Here is a 19,036-nt window from a genome sequence, read left to right as displayed (position 1 = left end):
CGTAAAAAATAATTAATCATACTAATTTAAATAAAAATATTACCCCCATCAAGATATAGCTCAATCGATTCTACTCTCGATTCTGAACAAACGGTTTTCAGGTTTTTAGTGTTAAATGAAACACGGTGTATGTATTAGAGCGTTCAAGGTGCCTACAAATATTTGAACACCTCTATTGTCGCATATAAGGCGTGTTTAGATAGTTTTGCACGCTCTGGCCGCTTAGATATATCTGATGGCGACTGGCAATAACGTCCTACATATTTGGCAAACGTATGTATGTTTATATTAATTCTGACTGTACTTATTGTATTAGGGTGAATCAACTTTTTCTTGCCTGTTATTGCCATGGTTACGGTCCCTTGAGTCACGCTAGTTTTATGCAAAATTATGCTACTTAAACTGTGCACACGCATTTTTCTAGTGTTAACAAGCCCTTTCCTTAATTTGCCACCTACAAACATGGACTACATGCATGCTTGCATAATTTCAGTAGCTTAATTTTGCATAAAACCAGCGTGACTCAGGGGACCGTAACCATGGCAATAACAGGCAAGAAAAAGTTGATTCACCCGTACTAAACACAAATGTCATTTGAAGACTTGTCCCAATGTAATAGGGACGTAGTTTGGATGGCACGCATAACCCCTGTATTTAGGCGAGTAGCGTAGCACGGAAATATTGTACATTGTTGTTAATCTATGTTTTATATGTTGTAACATACAATAAATGTAGAAATGTATGCGTTGTTTTATTTCCAAGTCATATGTCTCAGGGCCGGTTGCATCAAACCGTCTGTCACCGTTAGAACGTTCGTTAAATTATTGTAAGGTACAGCGGGGCAAATCTCGACTGTGGGGCAAATGTAACTAGTCCATTTTTTCCATGATTACACTGATTTTGAGTTCTACATGTATCAAACAATTACGAATTTAATCTTACCCTTCACCTGTAAGGTAATATTTGAGGTTACCGAAATAGCAAACGTTGTATTGGGAACCCTTTGTAGCGGTTATCGGGGAGTTCCAAGTTTTCGCGGATATAACCGCGAATTTTAGTCAAGCTATGTCGACTATACTTACCTGATATAATATACATGTTTTTACTAAGGTGCCTACAATATTTAGGTCCTTCGATAACTTATAGTTTAAATGAGGTCATGCTGAGCAAATTTTACTATTTAACTCAACCTCGAAATCAGGAAAAAAAGCTCCGATACAAAATATCGACGTCACTATGCGTGGCTTTAACCCTTAAATGCATGAATTTTTCTTTTAACGAGATATTAATGTATGTGTTAGACAATGGTTTTCTGACTCTGGGAAAAATAATAATAAAAAATATTAAGATCGATTTTTATACTAAATCAGTGTTAGAAGTTAAATAGGCCAAATCTTATTTATATAAATATATGGTAATTGGTAAGTTTTATTAAAAAAAATTGGTTGTCTGTAAAGTTGGTTTACGGACGGCAGTTTCACGTGACAACGTGAAACATTAGGCCGGCAACAGACAGTCTTAAAATTCATAATCTGAAAAATCATAATGCACGGAGTTCCATACAATTTTGCAACTGTCCACACACGCTTTTATTATGAATTTTCAGATTGATCTGACAGCAGTATCTTCTTAGTAGTTTGTGGGCGTAGGGTTGGAGCCGGCGTAGCTTTATTTGACGTTCATATGCGCATTGTAATATGCCTACTTGAAAAATAAATAGGTATTTCATTTTCAACTGTTACTTAAGTCCTAAGACTACACTTTAGCTAACCACCTTGTGCAACCTATTTCTAGCTTTCTGGCCGCTGCGATGCGCGATGTTTTGATTGATGGATGTCAATGTCGACATATGAAAATTCATTGAAAATTGTTATTATCCCTGTGTATTTCTTTTCATGTAAAAATATAGTTTACTACGTTCACATCACTTTATAAACATTTGACGAAAACAGTTCACGTGTATCTTTTGCGCTAGGCTAATCGAGTGGAAGGGAGATAGATGCAGCACGAACCGAACTGAGCCGATCGCTCGAGCCGATCACGCTTCTCTCTCGGTCGTGCCGCGCTCTCGCTTGCGGAACGGGACAATGACGTCATCTTTTTCGTGCATGCAGCCCAGTAGCGAGTTATTAGACGTTGTCACGTCAAAAATACTAACTATTAAAAAGGTACATTATTTGTGAAACCTTTATGATAAAATTGAATGAGTGAACTGATTTTTTCGGAGTTAGTAATTAGTTTATGTTTAAAAACTAATTACTAACTCCGAAAAAATCAGCCTAAATCACATACTAAAAATCGCCATCGTCCTGTTTTTTCACACTTTTCCGCCATTTCATCTTAATCCTTAAATAATAAATAATAAATCATTATATTATTTAATTGTATATTAAATAATAATAAATAATGAATAATAATTAAGCAATAAATGTGATTTTGGATAGCTACATATCGAGCCACGGGCCATCAAATATATGGTGTATACATCACCATGCATTTAAGATAAGATAAGATAATCATTTATTGCAAACCATGGTATACAAAGTTGTTTACATAGGTATAGATAGGTACACGGGATCACATGGCACCCTGGTAGGGTATGGCAATTTTTCTTATACTATTTAAACAAACATATTTTTAGGTTTAGTCTAAATGAAATATATAATAAAATATATGTTTTTAATACATATAATTATTGTAAGTGAGTCTCTTCCATGTATTCTCGAATAGAATAATATGCTTTTTTAATAGGAATATTTTGAGTTTAGTATTAAATAGATTTGTTTTTTTGATACATTTTATCAGGTTAGGTAGCTTGTTGTATATTTGTATAGCTCTATAGTAAGGACCTCTTTTATATATATCCAAAATCGGCTCTGGGAGGACGATTTGGTCTCTGCGACGGGCGCTCTTGTTAAATTCAAGACGGGCGCTCTTGTTTAAGGGTTAAGTAAGATCTGCTCACGTAAAGCCAAAGCTTTTAACTCTACAAGCCTTTAAAAAAAAAGTAAGTACAAAAAAGTATGTTCGCCAAACATAATTAGGTGCATAATATTACTAGCTTTTGCGCGCGGCTTCGCCCGCGTTAAATACGAAAACTGCGGAATGCTCTACACAAACTTCCACGCCCCATTTTAGAGAAGTAGGGGGTTAGAAAGAGACAAAAAAAGGCTACATCACTTTCCATCCCTTCAATTATCTCCACGTGATTGACGCGTGACTGTCGCTAGATGTCACTATAACTATGCCTATACAAATAACTCACATTTACTGATGTGTGGAGTTACAACTCTTCCCTTACTTATTCCTCTATGATACTAACGAGCGATTTTTGGTCGGCGATAGCCGATACCGCGTCGATATGTTTGGGAAGACCCTTATAATGATTGCAGTCTTGGCTAGAGGGCCAAGTTCAGCGACAATTAGTCCCTCAGCTTTACCGTAATCCAGGGTCCCCGCGTGACCTGCTTACCGTAAGAACCCCTGTATAACCTTAGCAAACAGGCATAAGCGACATTTCAAAACTCATTCAATTATGTACGGTACTTTGACGTGATAAGACTCAAGTTAAAACAGAATGAAATAAGTGAGGCAGATAAGGTGCACAACTTAATTAAAGAAATAATTTTGGATGCAGAAACGTGTCTAAAATGTTAAGTTTTACGTAAAGGAGGGATTATTTATATTCTGTGTTTACTTGGGAAATATTAAGAAATAGGTATACTTAGGTTTATATTGACTGGGATATAGACCGTGAATTCCTTTTTGATTTTTGTCGAGCTCCCGACATTTCGACGCAGTTGCATGCATCATGATCACGGAAAACTGACGTAGGCGGGTGGATGTCAAAGTTGCGTAGACAGCGCGCGATCTACCCTCCTTACCACTTACAGTGTCACTACGTTTGTTAAATTCTGACTTCACCGGTTTTTTACACAAACAAATCACTGGATTCCATAAACTTGATGGTTTGAAGCCATCCTCACGATTGAAATTTTTATATTTGTGAATCTCAATGGCTTTTCTTACCAATTTCGGTATGTAGGTAGTGATGACAAAAATCAAAAAGCTAATCACGTTCTATATCCTGGTCAATATAAGTCTAATGAAAATAGTCGTGAATCATTCAAAACTCTTAATATACTTTGGTGTTTTCGGTCCTCGGACGTGGTGACACTGGTGATAAAATATACAGGGTGTCCCAAGACTGTGGGACATGAAGGGAAAGTACCTACGAGTACCTTAAATATCGTAGGTTAAGTACTATTTGGCTGAAAGAAGGCATTTTTTGTTAAAGTTAATATTTTCTTAGAACTACTTGCTTCGCCTGGAAATCCAACCGATTTGAATTGTTAGAAAAGATCATCCTTACCTACTTAATATGATGCTAATCGAAAGAATGACAAAAAATATTTTTTTAATAAATGTACCTAGTATTTTAAAAGAAAGGAACAACGTGAAATTAATATGAAATGAAATGAAATATTTATTTTCCAAGTAGGCATATTACAATGCGCTTATGAACGTCAAATAAAAGTTGGAGGGGGTATCCACTATGGGACCGGCAAGAAACTCGGCGGGCCACTTCTTTTCAAAACATTACATCTTATAATTAACATGCATTAAAAAACGAGATACAATTTAATCAGCAAAAGTATAATAATTTTAATCAAATTAAAAACAGACATGAAACTACCAAATTCAAATGGTAAAATACGATATTTAAATTTCAAGGACCACATTTGTCACACAATGTCAGATTTATCAACTGCTAAAACATATTAGAGTCCATTATTTATTTTAGAATAGCCCTTAAAGAAACTGTATATAATGACGTCATTAGAATAATAAGCACGAAACTAGATTATAAACAAATACCGATATTTGTTTTAATCATTTGAATTTATTTTGTGCCAAAACCACTTGAGTTCAAGTAAACCGGGGCGCGTGAACAAGTAGTCGATCGTTAATACTGTTATGTATAGGTAATGTTTCGCAGTCATCTCTTTGTTTCGTTGTTCCGTATTAGTATCGTTCCGGCGGAGCATGAATTATAGCGCTTACTGCCAACAATAAATCAATAAGAAAATTATTTGTAGTTTCTAAAGTATCTGTTTGGGGGCGCCTTACACTTTTTTAAACCCTACAATTAATATTCGTCCGACCGTGACCATGTTTAATTTTCATTCTTTAAACGTCAAAAGTCTTAGCAGAGGCCTAGAGGCTCATATTCATATTCATATTTATTCATTGCATCCATGGTCCATCCATCCGTTCTCAGGGGCTCAATTCGGCATGGCGAATTTGACGTTTCACGTTGACTCTCAAATGATAGTGGATTGGATCACGGGTTGTCGAATACGTGCAGCTGTCATCTGGATTGGTACTAGGTTGGGACTAGAGCTCAGGCAATGTACCGGATAAAATTTTTGTAACATTTATTTTTGATGGAGTATTTTTTAAGTTTTGAGTATTTTAAAAGAACGAACTTCTATCTTTGAAATAAATAACATATGACATTTTTATCACCTCGTATCTCCATTTTCACTGTTACTTGAAGTAAAATGTTTTTTTGCTAATAGACGGTCGTCGTCGTGCCAGCTACACCAAAAAATATTTTAAAAAATATTGCTTAAAAATATGTTAGTTGATTAATCTCTTTGACTCAAAACTTCGCGATACGTCCGAGCCTTTCTAACAAAAAGATAAAATATTCACAAATAACACCTATTTGTAGAAATCCTAAGCACGGCAAACGATTAAATTCCCTTTTTTGGGTCAAACTTGTAATACTGGCAATACTTTTGGTACACACTTTTGGTCTGCATTTTGCTAACGTGTCACGACTCTAGTATTGATTCTACTTTGATTTTACTCTTGTGTCAAAGTGACAGAATGAGATTGCAATTCGAATCATCATATCATTACAAAGATATGAATTGCGTAATTTTACACGAATTTAATCTCTCATGGCCTGACAATACGAACCAAGGCATGCGTTCTCCTGAATGGCACAGTATATAGACTTTTTTGTCGATGGGTATGGCCGCCATGTTTGGTTTATGATACTTAGACGGGGATTTTGTCGTACCAAAGAGTAAATTGCAAGTTTTTTTCGGCACAACTTGGTTCCTCTACTCGTCGCAAGATGGCGTTGGCATTATTAAAATAAACAAGAATGACGTGCATTTGCGTCGGTGTAGACCCATCATGAAAACGTAGATATGATAATTTTATATTTAAAAAAAAGCTAACGTGACATAAATTTGACAAATGTCTAAAAGAAATATAGTATCTTCTGTGTAATATCTTCTTCCGTGCACGTGTGATTTATTGTTTAGTCAATTTAAATATCACTCTAAGTAAGAACTGTTAGACAAAACACTCGTAGCATAATTGTATATTTCAATATATCACAGCCATACATTTTTATATTCTTTCAGGTGATTCAGCTTACCCACAGAGGCAAACACTACTGATGGATGCACTGACTTTTGGATGCACCTGTAGGATCTCCAGAAGCTCGTTATACCGCTTTACAAGTTCGAGCCCGCAACTGTATAGAGCGGTGTTTTGGGCGACTAAAAATCAGTTGGTAGTGTTTGTCGTCAATGGAGAAACTGCACTACAAGCCAGCAGCGGCAGCTAAGATCGTTAAAACGTGTTGTGTGCTTGACAATATAGCTAACAAAGCGAATTGTGAACTGCCTCCGCTGAACCGACACGAAGAACAGGAGCAGCAGCAGGAGCAGAGATTAGCGGCGGAGTTTGACGCCCGTCAGCAGAATGCTGATATTTATTTGGCAATGGCTCCTGACAGGTGTTGGCTAAACAAAGAGCTGCAGCTGGGTCGCGCTGCTCGTCAAGCGCTTGTCCGGCAGTTAGCAAATTATGTAAGTAGTTATGGTAGGTCTATTTCAGTTTATAGTTAAGGTGAGCCAAAAAAGCTATATTTTAAGTTCACATCTTAACCATTAGTATAATTATCATTAATTTCATTACAGAACCCATTTTTTCCTAACTTTTGTGTCGTCATGGGAGTGTCGTAAATTAGGTTTCGGGGCTGCTGATTTCAAAATTAATGTTCAATTTGGAATCTGACATTTGACACAAATTCGTCATGGGTATTGCTATATTATATTAGTATAATCAAGAACCATTTAATACTGGACTGACATAGCCCATACAAAAAAGCGTACCCCTAAAAAAAAGCTCAATTTTTGGTTCAAAACTAGATGGCATTGTTTTGCAACCCGGGAGTTGAAAAAAACATAATTTCACCTATATTTTTACTTGTTTTTAGGGTTCCGTAGTCAACTAGGAACCCTTATAGTTTCGCCATGTCTTTTTGTCCGTCCGTCCGTCCGTCCGCGGATAATCTTAGTAACCGTTAGCACTAGAAAGCTGAAATTTGGTACCAATATGTATATCAATCACGCCAGCAAAGTGCAAAAATAAAAATTGGAAAAAAATATTTTATTAGTTTGCCCCCCCCCTACATGTAAAGTGGGGTTTGATATTTTTTTTCATTCCAACCCTAACGTGTGATATATTGTTGGGCAGGTATTTAAAAATGAATAAGGGTTTACTAAGATCATTTTTTCATAATGTTAATATTTTCGGAAATAATCGCTCCTAAAGGAAAAAAATGTGCGTCCCCTCTAACTTTTGAACCATAAGTTTAAAAAATATGAAAAAAATCACAAAAGTAGAACTTTATAAGGACTTTCTAGGAAAATTATTTTGAACTTGATAGGTTCAGTAGTTTTTGAGAAAAATACGGAAAACTACGGAACCCTACACTGAGCGTGGCCCGACACGCTCTTGGCCGGTTTTTCCATTTAAATCCTTCCGACATCCGATATCGGATCGGATAAAAACGGACTAAGACAATAGATACTGTATCCCATCAAAAACAAAACTTGTAAAAACACCAAGTCTTCGCAACTCAGTTTGTTCGCGCCCTTTTCATTCATTATCATTCATATCGTCCATCCCGTTCGCTCTTCCTTATGATAGGTTCAACCTCATTTTTATTTGTCGTGTCACCCGCCTTTTTGCCGACCTTCTTAAAAAATATAAGAAAATACGTCAATCTGCTAAACTAAAAGACATTCGATGTCAATGTGAAAAAATATCCGCAACGACGAATAAAGTTATAATTATTAATTAAATAAATAACGATTCGCGAGTGTACACAAGAAAGAGTGAACCAAGTAAATATTCGAAAGGGTGGCCTCCCGCTGAACTGTCGAGAAAACAACAGCAGTAAGTTCGGCACGCATCAATTACCATAATTTTATTTTTCCGTTTTATTTTATTTTATATTACAATAGTTCGTCAGGAACTACGTAATCGCTGGTCCTTCAACACAGTTCTTCTGGCGTAAAAAAGAGTTGAGATCCCTGTAATACCAAGTCGGTTAATTTATTCAGTCCCTAATACTTAAAGGACCTTCTGCCATAAATTATTACGTAGTTTACTAATAGCTATACTTTCGTATTTTGCATTTCTCATGATGCGTCGAATAGCATTCAAATGTATAAGATGAAAACTCGACTCGACGCCGCTCGATTCCGCATATGTGGAAGCCAGGCTTTATGGAAAAAGTAGGTTTTTGTGACAACTACCAATAAGATTTTGCCAGGGAGACTAGAGATAAGGAGGAAAGTCTGTCGAAGTAGAACAATCGCAAAAATGACCGGCTGAGCCTTTATAATTGCAGTTACAAATATCTCCGCTTGGAGCGCATGTCTCGCTCAATGATCAGCGATGTGAGATGACATTAGACGTTCTTTTCTCTAGGCTAATTTCGTCAGACTGAGCAAGTCAAGACGTAGTCCCGTGGTAGTGCGCTGGCTTCGTACGCAGATGTTCTCGGGTTCAATTCTGACAGCGATCTTTCTGTTTTTTTTTTTTTTTATACATTTATTTTCTTTTTGTGTATTTTATTTGTGTTTATTTATTGTTTTATTCATACAAATGTTAACTTAAGCCCTTTTACATTGTTTACCCCATCTTAGGATTCTTCAGTAATGTTGTAAGTCTTGCAAATGAAATTTAAAAAAGTTGTAACAAAACAAAAAAATATTTTTGGACATTAAAAAAATAAAATAATTCAAGAAAAATATTAGTAGAAAAAAATAATAAAGGTCTCACCAGGATTTGAACCCGGGACCCCTTGCTCCGTAGGCGGGGTCACTCACTACCGAGAAGGCAAAGAGATTGTCAAACCCTTATGCACCTGCGATTGCAGCGCCACCTATCTTTTCTTTTATATGTGCACTTCTGATACTTAAAGAGGTTGCTCCTTTATTTCTATTCTTCATGGATTTTGCACATTCAAAAATCTTTAAATAATACTCAACTCGTTTCGGTCGCACTCGTACAAATATAGGATTGGTGCGAGCGAGATGGAGATTGATTGTCAACATGATATCTATCATAATCATAAACACTATTCGAAATGGCCTCATTTAAAATATAAATTTGAAATATATTGAAAGTAATATTACTAATCATTGACGTCACGCTCAAAATGAAAGCGATAGAAAATTTGACAGTATGGTACTCTTTTGGATGACTGTCATAATTCAAAATAAGAACGATGCCGATGGCTTGCGTTGTAAACAGGGACTGAAACATGACACGGGCCCCTAGCGTCATCTATATACTTTTTACTGTATCATTTGTAATGCCGTTGAACTACCGCGTGCGTATTTTTAGGGTTCCGTAGTCAACTAGGAACCCTTATAGTTTCGCCATGTCTGTCTGTCCGTCCGTCCGTCCGTCCGTCCGTCCGTCCGTCCGTCCGTCCGTCCGTCCGTCCGTCCGTCCGTCCGCGGATAATCTCAGTAACCGTTAGCACTAGAAAGCTGAAATTTGGTACCAATATGTATATCAATCACGCCAACAAAGTGCAAAAATAAAAAATGGAAAAAAATGTTTTATTAGGGTACCCCCCTACATGTAAAGTGGGGGCTGATATTTTTTTTCATTCCAACCCCAACGTGTGATATATTGTTGAATAGGTATTAAAAAATGAATAAGGGTTTACTAAGATCGCTTTTTGATAATATTAATATTTTCGTAAATAATCGCTCCTAAAGGAAAAAAATGTGCGTCCCCCCCCCCTCTAACTTTTGAACCATATGTTTAAAAAATATGAAAAAAATGACAAAAGTAGAACTTTATAAATACTTTCTAGGAAAATTGTTTTGAACTTGATAGATTCAGTAGTTTTTGAGAAAAATACAGAAAACTACGGAACCCTACACTGAGCGTGGCCCGACACGCTCTTGGCCGGTTTTTTTTAACACGTTCACTGCGAAACAGGTCATTCTGACCCTGTTCTGGACTTCCCCCTGGTGCGGCGACAGAAATGCGCAACTTTACCCTGGTGCCACAGTATAAAGCAGTAATAACTCTTCTAACAAACTTCACTCCGCGCGGTGTGTCGAAAACTACTCTCCATATGCACCGAATACATGCGAAACTGGTAAGTATTGGGCTGGACAGTCGGGGCCGCGTTCGCGCGCTGTGTTGACGTGTTGAGTTCGGGAGAAAATGACGTCAGCACCGAAGACATATTTTCGTTACTGTAGTGTTTATGGGTGTATGGAGAACAGTTCTCAAAATGCGGAAATGTCAGAATGTTCTTTAGAATTCCTAGACACCCAGAAAAGTAAGTGGTTGTTATATTTTTGCAGTCTTAGGTACATTATTGCTTACGTAAATGGCGTAAAAGTGAGATTTAAAGCTAGAATGACACATTAAAATCAATAAGGATTTAATCTGTAACGACATTTAGGTAGATGCTGCGATCTATCTAGCTTGAAAGTTTGGTACCTACTTAAATATTATGCAAACATCTATTCAAACATTTTATGTAAATACGATTTCGTCAGTATTTAAGAAACAAACGCGTACTTGAATCTTTATTAGATAAAAAGGTAGAAAGAGCGTTGGTACTAGCATAGCGCCATACACAGTTACTACGAGTAGGACAGTAGCACAGGGTACAACCCTGCGTGACCTTGCGCAGTAGTAACGACCGCGTCGCCGCTGCCGGAGATTAACTACTGATTTATCCTTATACTGTGCTGGTGCGAAGCCCATATCATTGTTATATTTTATTATTTTTATATAGTCAAGTATACGTTTATATTTATCATTTTACACTCTATTTGACAGCATATAAATTAATAAACAGGTCACATATGTCCTGTTCGCACCAGTCTTAGACTTTTGTTATTCAGTGCGGAACAGGGCCTTTAATGACCTGTTACGCACGACACGACCTTGTATAGCACTGGAGCAAAGTGCAAAATGCATTAGTGTTGTTACCATATTATCAATCCACACGTTATTTTGTGGTGAAAAAATGTGTTTCGATTGTTTTAAATGAAATTCGTTAAATACAATATAACGCTTTTATACGCAAAACGCTTACAATTTTGCTAAATATTATTACGTAAAAATATATTGTAAAAAGTTCAAATTGCTTGATGCAAAATATTTACTAAAATTTCTAAAAATCGTTTTTTAAATAATGTTAAGAGCAAAGTTAAAAGTTTTGGTTGTATATAAAAATCTCTTACATTAAAGGTAAAGAAAGTAAGAATTGGATCGATATATTAGTTCGTTTATTTTCCTCATCACTACTAAATCATCGACATTTTTACCTGTGCCCGTTCTGGCTGTGCGGCACAAGTCAATAAAATCTAAACGAACAGTCATCAACTTCGGCGAAGACAGTATTGTGTAGATTAGTTATTAGACTAAATATTGTTTCAATAAAATTTAATAAATGTGTATCTGGTAAAGGTATTTTAGGTAAAATATGAAACCCTCCTTACAAGCTGTAATTGACTTGTACCGCACAGAGAGAAAGCTCAATACAGGACTCTCATGGGTTGTAACGCACTGAGAGCGAGTTCACAAAATCCGGCTCCGCAGTGAACGTGTTAAATAACGACATTTTTATTCAAATGACACTCTTAGTGACATCTAGCGACATAGATTGACGGCTGCCAGCTGGGGTACGGTATTTAGTATGGACTCTGCTGGTCCTGCATTAAATGGTTCTTGGTATAATGTAAAATACCCCATAATGGACGGTAATACCATTATGGACAAATCCTTAAAAATAATAATTTGAAATTAGTTCCTAAAAATTGACGGCATTGTACCATAAACAAGAGTAATAGAGCTGCTTAATTTTGACGTTTCATTTAATTCGGTTATTTCTGAAGGATTTGGCGGCTAGATAAAAGTCATCAGTTTACTGAAAAAAAATATTAGTAAAAATTCTCATTAAATAAGGTTGCTAAGAGAGTAGAGTTCGTGTATAAATTAATAAAAAAAATAATACTCGGTGTAAACTTGAATGAGTTTTACTTACTGTATTAACCATGAGATAAGGTATAAAACATACTAGTTTGTTACTCCAAAGATATAAAGAAATTGTGTTATTTTGCGAGTGTCCATAACTGGACCCGGAAAACTGCGTACCTCCGTTCCGTGGACAAGGAACAATTTACAAAAACCAAAATTTACAAGAAACAATCCTATGTTAAAATAACCCAAACTAATTTTATTTGGGGTATATAAAATTGTCTCATTGAGTATTAGTTTGCTTTAAATGTAAATTTTTAAACTTATTTCACCGTTCATAATGGGGGATCCATTACTGGAGAACTGCCGTCCATGATTGGAGAAAAAGCACCTTGCTTTAATTTGTTAATTATGAAGAAACCAATAGGAGTATCTATTCTGCAATGCGCTGGAAATGTAAAAGAAAGATAAGACATTCAAGTTTTAACACGTTTAGCGGTAGAATTTTTACATGTTTCAGTGAAATATCGAAAATAGGCAAAATTTCATCTTCCATGATTGGGCCCGTTACCTTATAGTCGTTGGATAAGTTCGGTTCGGTACAAAACTTTTTTCTCTACACTTAAATAGGTTTGTAAAAAAGTTTTCGAATAAAAGTGACGTTATTCTAAAACAAATTTAAAAAAACCGGTCAAGTGCGAGTCGGAATCGCCCACCGAGGGTTCCGTACAAACTTTCAAACTCCCCAGTTAAAATAATCTCACGTTTTCACATACCTCTAACGACTTGACTAGAAGACAAAAGTATAGGTACTAATGAGCATTATTGTGTATAGCGCCATCTCTCGGTGAATTCGCTAACTAATTTGCGCGACCATATTAGTATGTTGGTTTTTCAGGGATTATTCTTTATAATGTTAACCGATTTAAACAATTTTTACTTTATTGGAAAGAATTTGATTTACGTAACATCTCGTATTAATTTGAAGTACTATATACATCCGCAAAGGTGGGTAAATTAAAAGTAAAAATCTGAAAAGTTTTTTGTGAATTAAAAAAAAGGTTTTCAAGATACAAACACGATTATATTTTTCCTGTAATATTTAGCATAAAACAAATGTTTCCTAAAATTTTCATAATTTTTCGTTGGTAAACTTCGGAGATAAGGGGGGGGAACGGTATTTTTTTTTACATTTTCCTTCAAAATTCTTTTTTTTCCACAACAAAAATTAAAAAAAAAATAGTTTATTTACGTTCAATTTGAGCTCTTTCTAACGATACCCCACTTGACCTAGTAACTTGAAATTTACAGTTTGCCCCCCTTTCATTTTGGCCATGTTCTACAATTAAAATTAATAAATTAAAAAAAATTATATGTTCTATTTGTAGAGGTTCACAATATTCACAACTATTCCAAATTTCAAGTTGATAGCATTAGTAGTTCTCGAGATATTTAGGAATGTGACAGACGGACAGACAGACGGACAGAGTCGCACCATAAGGGTTCCTGTTGTACCTTTTTGGTACGGAACCCTAAAAATGATATTGCGCTACCTCTTTCTTAGTTTGCCCCTTCTATTCGGGCCCCGTAACGCCTAGGGTTCTGTTGCCTACGTATTGACTTATTGAGGTGGCGTTCTTTTGTGACATGTCGAAACCTGCGCTGTTCTGATGTTGGAATCCATGAAGAGTTGAGGGATTTTTTAGCAACTCAAGCATTTTCTCTTGTAAATTAACACTAATTAACTTGTAAATTTATTTTTTATGTTACAGTGATTCTTCATCGGACCAAGGCCGATTTGTCCAGGACCAATTTTCGGATCTCCTGGGCTTCCTGGAACAAGGACTAGTGATTGTTTCGAGGAGCTGTCATGGTGTTGGCTCTTGATATTTTATCGTGAAACGCAGGTATCCTTTCAATTGCTAGTTTTTCAATTCCACATTCAACGTTCAAATACAACTTTGCCCCCTTGTATAACAAATAACTATTACTGCCAAGTGCCAAGCCCTTTGCACACGCCAATGGTTGGAAACTTCTGATTTATTCGTGATCATTATTATTGCAGATTTAATGATGAAGGCGCGTCGGAACCCAAACGTCAAGAATCGCCGACGTTCACAGAAGCAGCTACAATGAGCGGAGAATCTGAGAGCCAGGTAATAAGTTTAACAAAATTGAAAATATCTGTGTATCTACAATGCCATCAATAGAGGAAAAACGACTTAACCCTTTAATGCACAGCGATGTATATATGCATCATCTATTTTTGACTGTAATGACAGCATGTCAAAATACAAATTTGAATTAATCTTTGTCAAGGTCATGCATTTAAGGGTTAAATTTATAAAAATAAAAGCTTGAATTCATAAAAAAATACTAAACTGATTAGTTGAAAAGAGTTATGTCCCTTTTTTAACAGACTTTTTTTATCGAAAATAAAGGAGGTTATATAATTATTAGGGTTCATGTTTTTCTTTAACTTTACCGCCGCTCCAAATCTCAAGGAAGGGGGTTCTCAATTCGTCTGTATTTTTTTTGGTTTTAGGGTTCCGTACCAAAAAGGTACAAAAGGAACCTTTATGGTCCCACTCTGTCCGTATGTCTGTCTGTCTGTCATATTTCTAAATATCTCGAGAACTAGGTAATTTTGCTATCGATTTGAAATTTGGAACAGGTATGAACATTTTTAACTTCTAATGGCAAACTGTAAATCATGTCAAGCTACTACGTCAAGTGGGGTATCGTATGAAAAAGCTCAAATTGTACATATCAAAACTATTTTTAACCGCCGCCTCAAATCTGTCAAGGAAGGAAGGTTCTAGGGATGGTCAGAGGGCGCTGCGAGTCCTTGTATAGATTACTCATATGAGAGATAATTTCGACCTCAGCATCTGTGACCTGGGTGGCCGAGCGGAAATAGGCATCTGCCGCGATTGCAGGGTACGTTGGTTCGATTCCAGCCTCAGGCACTGGAGGCCTTGGTCACTTTTTCTTTCATATGTGTAATTTATTTCGGTTTTAAAAACTAATCAGATTTAAAATTCAATTTAACCACCCTTGCGGATTTTATCGAACAGATCGAACTACAAATGAATACGAGATTATATGTAAAAAAAATCTCTTCTAAATTAAGATTAAACTATGCAAATGAGTTAACATTAAGAAATAATTATCCCTGAAAAACTAACATACTAAACAGGTCGCGCAAATTAGTTAGCGAATTCACCGATACCTATAGGTAATTATAGTCAAATCTTTAAAGTTATAGGTACATATATGAGATACATGAGATTATTTTAACTTTTGTAAGTTTGTACGGATACTACTCAGTGGGCCAGTCCGACTCGCACTTGACCGGTTTCTTTATGTTGTCGATTTCTCCGTTGTTACAGGACCGATTTCATTTTTTTTTTGATTGAATGTATATATGTATACAGATTTGAGATTAGTCCTATTTTTATCAAAACCCAGTTCTGATGATGGGATCCTGGAGAAATCAAGGCAACTCCTCGAATCTTGAAGGCATACATGTGGTGATTTTTGTGTTTTTATAAGAACAGCATGCATATACGTACGGAACAGTGACATTTGGTGCAGTGGAACTGCTGATGATGGTCAGAACGGAACTCCTCAAGTCTGAAAGGCACACTCATAGTGACTTTGGTATTTTTATAAGAACAGCATGCATTTATGTTCAGAACAGTGGAACTCAGTGCAATGGAACTGATGATGATGGAAATGGATCAGAATGGAACTCCTCAAATCTGCACGGCACACTTACAATGAATTTGGTATTTATATGAGAATAGCTTTAATTTAAGTACATTCATAACAGTGACATTTGGTGCAGTGGAACTGCTGATGATGGTCATAAAGGAACTCCTCAAATCTGGACGACACACTTATAGTGACTTAATTTAGTATTATTATAAGAACAGTATGCATTTACGTTCAGAACAGTGGTCGCGTTAGAGCTCGCGGGTTCGAACCCCGGATCGCACTAATGAGGTTTTTGGAATTTATGTGCGAAATGTCATTTGATATTTGCCAGTAGCTTTTCGCTGAAGGACAGCATCGTGAGGAAACCGGGTAATCCTAATAAAGCCCTAATTACCCATCGGGTTGGAAGGTCAGATGGAAGTCGCTTTCGTTAAACTAGTGCCTACGCCAAATCTTGGGATTGATTGTCAAAGCAGACCCCAGGCTCCCAAAGACCATAACTTTAATTTATTCAGGTATTACATATATTGGTTTTTGTGTTATTATAAGAACAGCATGCGTTTACGTACGGTCGACTACAAAGAGATGTATACACTTTTTCAGCTTCTTGCATCGTAATAAGGTGAGAAATGGATACATCTCTTTGTAGTCGACCGTACCGAACAGTGACATTTAGTGCAGTGGAACTGCTGATGATGATCAGAACGGAACTACTCAAATTTGAACGAGACACTTATTATGACTTTGGTTTTAGGATTCCGTACCTCAAAAAGGAAAAACGGAACCCTCATAGGATCACTCGTGCGCCTGTCTGTCCGTCTGTCACAGCCTATTTTCTCCAAAATTACTTGAGTTTGGGGTTGGTGCAGTGGAACTGCTTATGATGATCAGAACGAAATTTCTCAAAGACGACACAAAAGGATCTTTGTTTGCTAAGCATATTGAGTTTTTAACTCAAATTTTGTCAAACTCGATTTCTTATAGGTAGTCGGATATTGGATTCATGACGAATTGAGGGAACTCCTTAAACCTTAACGGTAGGTATACGTTATTGATGTATTCATTTGTATTTCCATCAAATAACCAGACATTGAAAGCAGTTTTAAAAAATACACATTTCTACACAACATGGAACTTGACTGTACTTAAAATAAATTATTTAATACCATGCACGAAATAAAGCATCAGATAAATATAAGGAAAACATGGATAGAAGTTATTTTTAAATACAAATTCTATTTAATTCGTCAGGTAGAAATATATAAAGTAAATGAGTTGAACGTGACGTCACTCAATTCGATTTCATATTAGCAAAACGTTAAAATTCGTTTTGACAGTTCTTAAAGGGAAGCTGATTTGACTAGGAGGCAAGTAGCCTATTCAACATTCGTAAGTACCTTTCACCAGAACTCCAAAAGCGGCGGTTTTTTAGGGTTCCGTACCAAAAAGGTACAAAAGGAACCTTTATGGTGCCGTTCCGTCCGTCTTGTGTGTCCGTCCGTCTGTCACATAACTTAATATCTCGAGAACTACTTATATTACGGCTTTTTAACCGGAGCTACAGTCCGGTCTGGGAGAAAGCGAAAGCGCAACTTGGCATGTATTAAGTGCAAAATAGCAATAGAGTGCGATGAAAAAACATTTTCCCCCTCACTAGCTCGGAAACACGTGTTTTGTCCTTTAATACCAGCGGGTAAAAACGCATTTTATCCACTAGTGGGTAAAGTAATTTGACCTTGAATAAAGTCAAATTAACTGCTTTAAAATTGATAAATGTAGGTGAATCTAGTAATAAAGATGATTTACCACCTGTGGAACTACTGGAAGCAGTGATAAACGCATTTTTTGCGTTGTAGTTTCCTCGCTATAGTGAGGGGAAAAGTTTTGTGTTACACTCGGGTGCAAATGTATTTTACTTCTCGTGTTTTAAAACACGCAAGTTTAGAGTTCTATTCTCGAACCACTCACTTCGCTCGTGGTTCAACTATAGAATCCTTTCACTTGCTCATTTTTCAATTCCACACTCGGCGTTAAAATACAACTTTGCCCCCTAGCATAACAAATAACTGTTAATTAATGTTCATTGACTATATCACCATTATTACAGGAATGCGGAGCACCTTGCTACTACTAAAATGGAGAACCCGGACCTGTTAGCGACATGGAACTGACCAGGACCGTCGTGGGCTCCTCATGTGCCACCCCGGATACCTTTTCTTATTGTGGTGTTTACAGTACAGTAGTGTACATATTCATGAAAAAAAAATTGTAGGTACTTTTTTTACATTTTTAAAAAACGCACTCTGCATGGTTTTGGAGTTTCGACTTCGTGCTAGATAAAAACCCCCAGGCAAGAGCAAACAATTTTTTTCCTAGCCTATATTTGTGACCCACTGCAAAGGCCTCTCTTTTCTTCCGCCACCCATCACGTTTTGCCGCCTGCTTCGGCTAGCCGCAGCAAAATACGTCGAGGTCATCTCGCCTCGTTTTTTTTGGTCTACCTCTGCCCCGACTAGTCGGGTGGTGTCCAGTTAGCAAACTATACACCCTGTTTCTATTTTAAATTATATGTGTTGTATTCTTTTCTTGTACAATAAAGTGTTTACTTACTTACTTTTTTGAATTCCGTTAACTTTAAGGGAAGGTTCTTTAGATTAAATACGATTAATTTCTCAAAAAAACTAGCGTCTTGACTGTTACGTTTACCGAGTTTGAAAAAATAATAGTTATTTGTTTTACAAGGAGGCAAAGTAGTTGTTTAACTGGACGTGCCAATATTGATACCTGAGCAAGGGAAAGATTTCAATATTGAACCGCGAGCGTAGCGAGTGGTTCAAAAAGTGGAATCTTGAGCGTTGCGAGGGTATCGAGGCACGAAGGTAAAAGGAACTTTGCCACCGACTATATATATAGAGCAGCGAAGTGGTCCAATGATAGCAACCTTCCCCTAATAACTCTTTCATTAGATTTTTATAATATT

At 36.5% G+C, this 19,036-nt stretch overlaps 1 protein-coding gene across 2 annotated transcripts; it reads left to right on the top strand.

Moving 5' to 3' along the window:
* The first annotated feature begins 6,073 nt into the window (after positions 1 to 6,073).
* On the top strand, positions 6,074 to 18,262 carry LOC125230240. Of its 2 annotated transcripts, XR_007177503.1 has the most exons (4): positions 6,074 to 6,893; positions 14,109 to 14,243; positions 14,402 to 14,492; positions 18,164 to 18,262. XR_007177503.1 is itself a non-coding variant. In XM_048135344.1 (2 exons), exons 1-2 carry the CDS (start codon positions 6,612 to 6,614, stop codon positions 18,188 to 18,190), a joined length of 309 nt encoding a protein of 102 aa, XP_047991301.1. In that variant the 5' UTR covers positions 6,074 to 6,611; the 3' UTR covers positions 18,191 to 18,255. The 2 variants fall into 2 exon arrangements, 1 of the variants encoding a protein (XP_047991301.1); XM_048135344.1 differs by lacking the exons at positions 14,109 to 14,243; positions 14,402 to 14,492 and having other exon boundaries at positions 18,164 to 18,255.
* The last annotated feature ends 774 nt before the right edge of the window (positions 18,263 to 19,036 follow it).

This window comes from Leguminivora glycinivorella, chromosome 10 (genome assembly GCF_023078275.1).
Source record: "Leguminivora glycinivorella isolate SPB_JAAS2020 chromosome 10, LegGlyc_1.1, whole genome shotgun sequence".
In the NCBI taxonomy this organism is placed as follows: Eukaryota; Metazoa; Arthropoda; class Insecta; order Lepidoptera; family Tortricidae; genus Leguminivora; species Leguminivora glycinivorella.
Note: the sequence above shows the minus strand (reverse complement) of the source record. Positions and strands in the feature narration are given on the sequence as shown.

What these genes read in the sequence shown, in the direction of transcription:
- LOC125230240 (XM_048135344.1), top strand. Translation starts at nt 6,612, where the DNA reads ATGGAGAAACTGCACTACAAGCCAGCAGCGGCAGCTAAGATCGTTAAA. An exon ending in TCCGGCAGTTAGCAAATTAT is followed by an intron (nt 6,894 to 18,163) that starts GTAAGTAGTTAT and finishes CCATTATTACAG; the next exon opens with GAATGCGGAGCACCTTGCTA.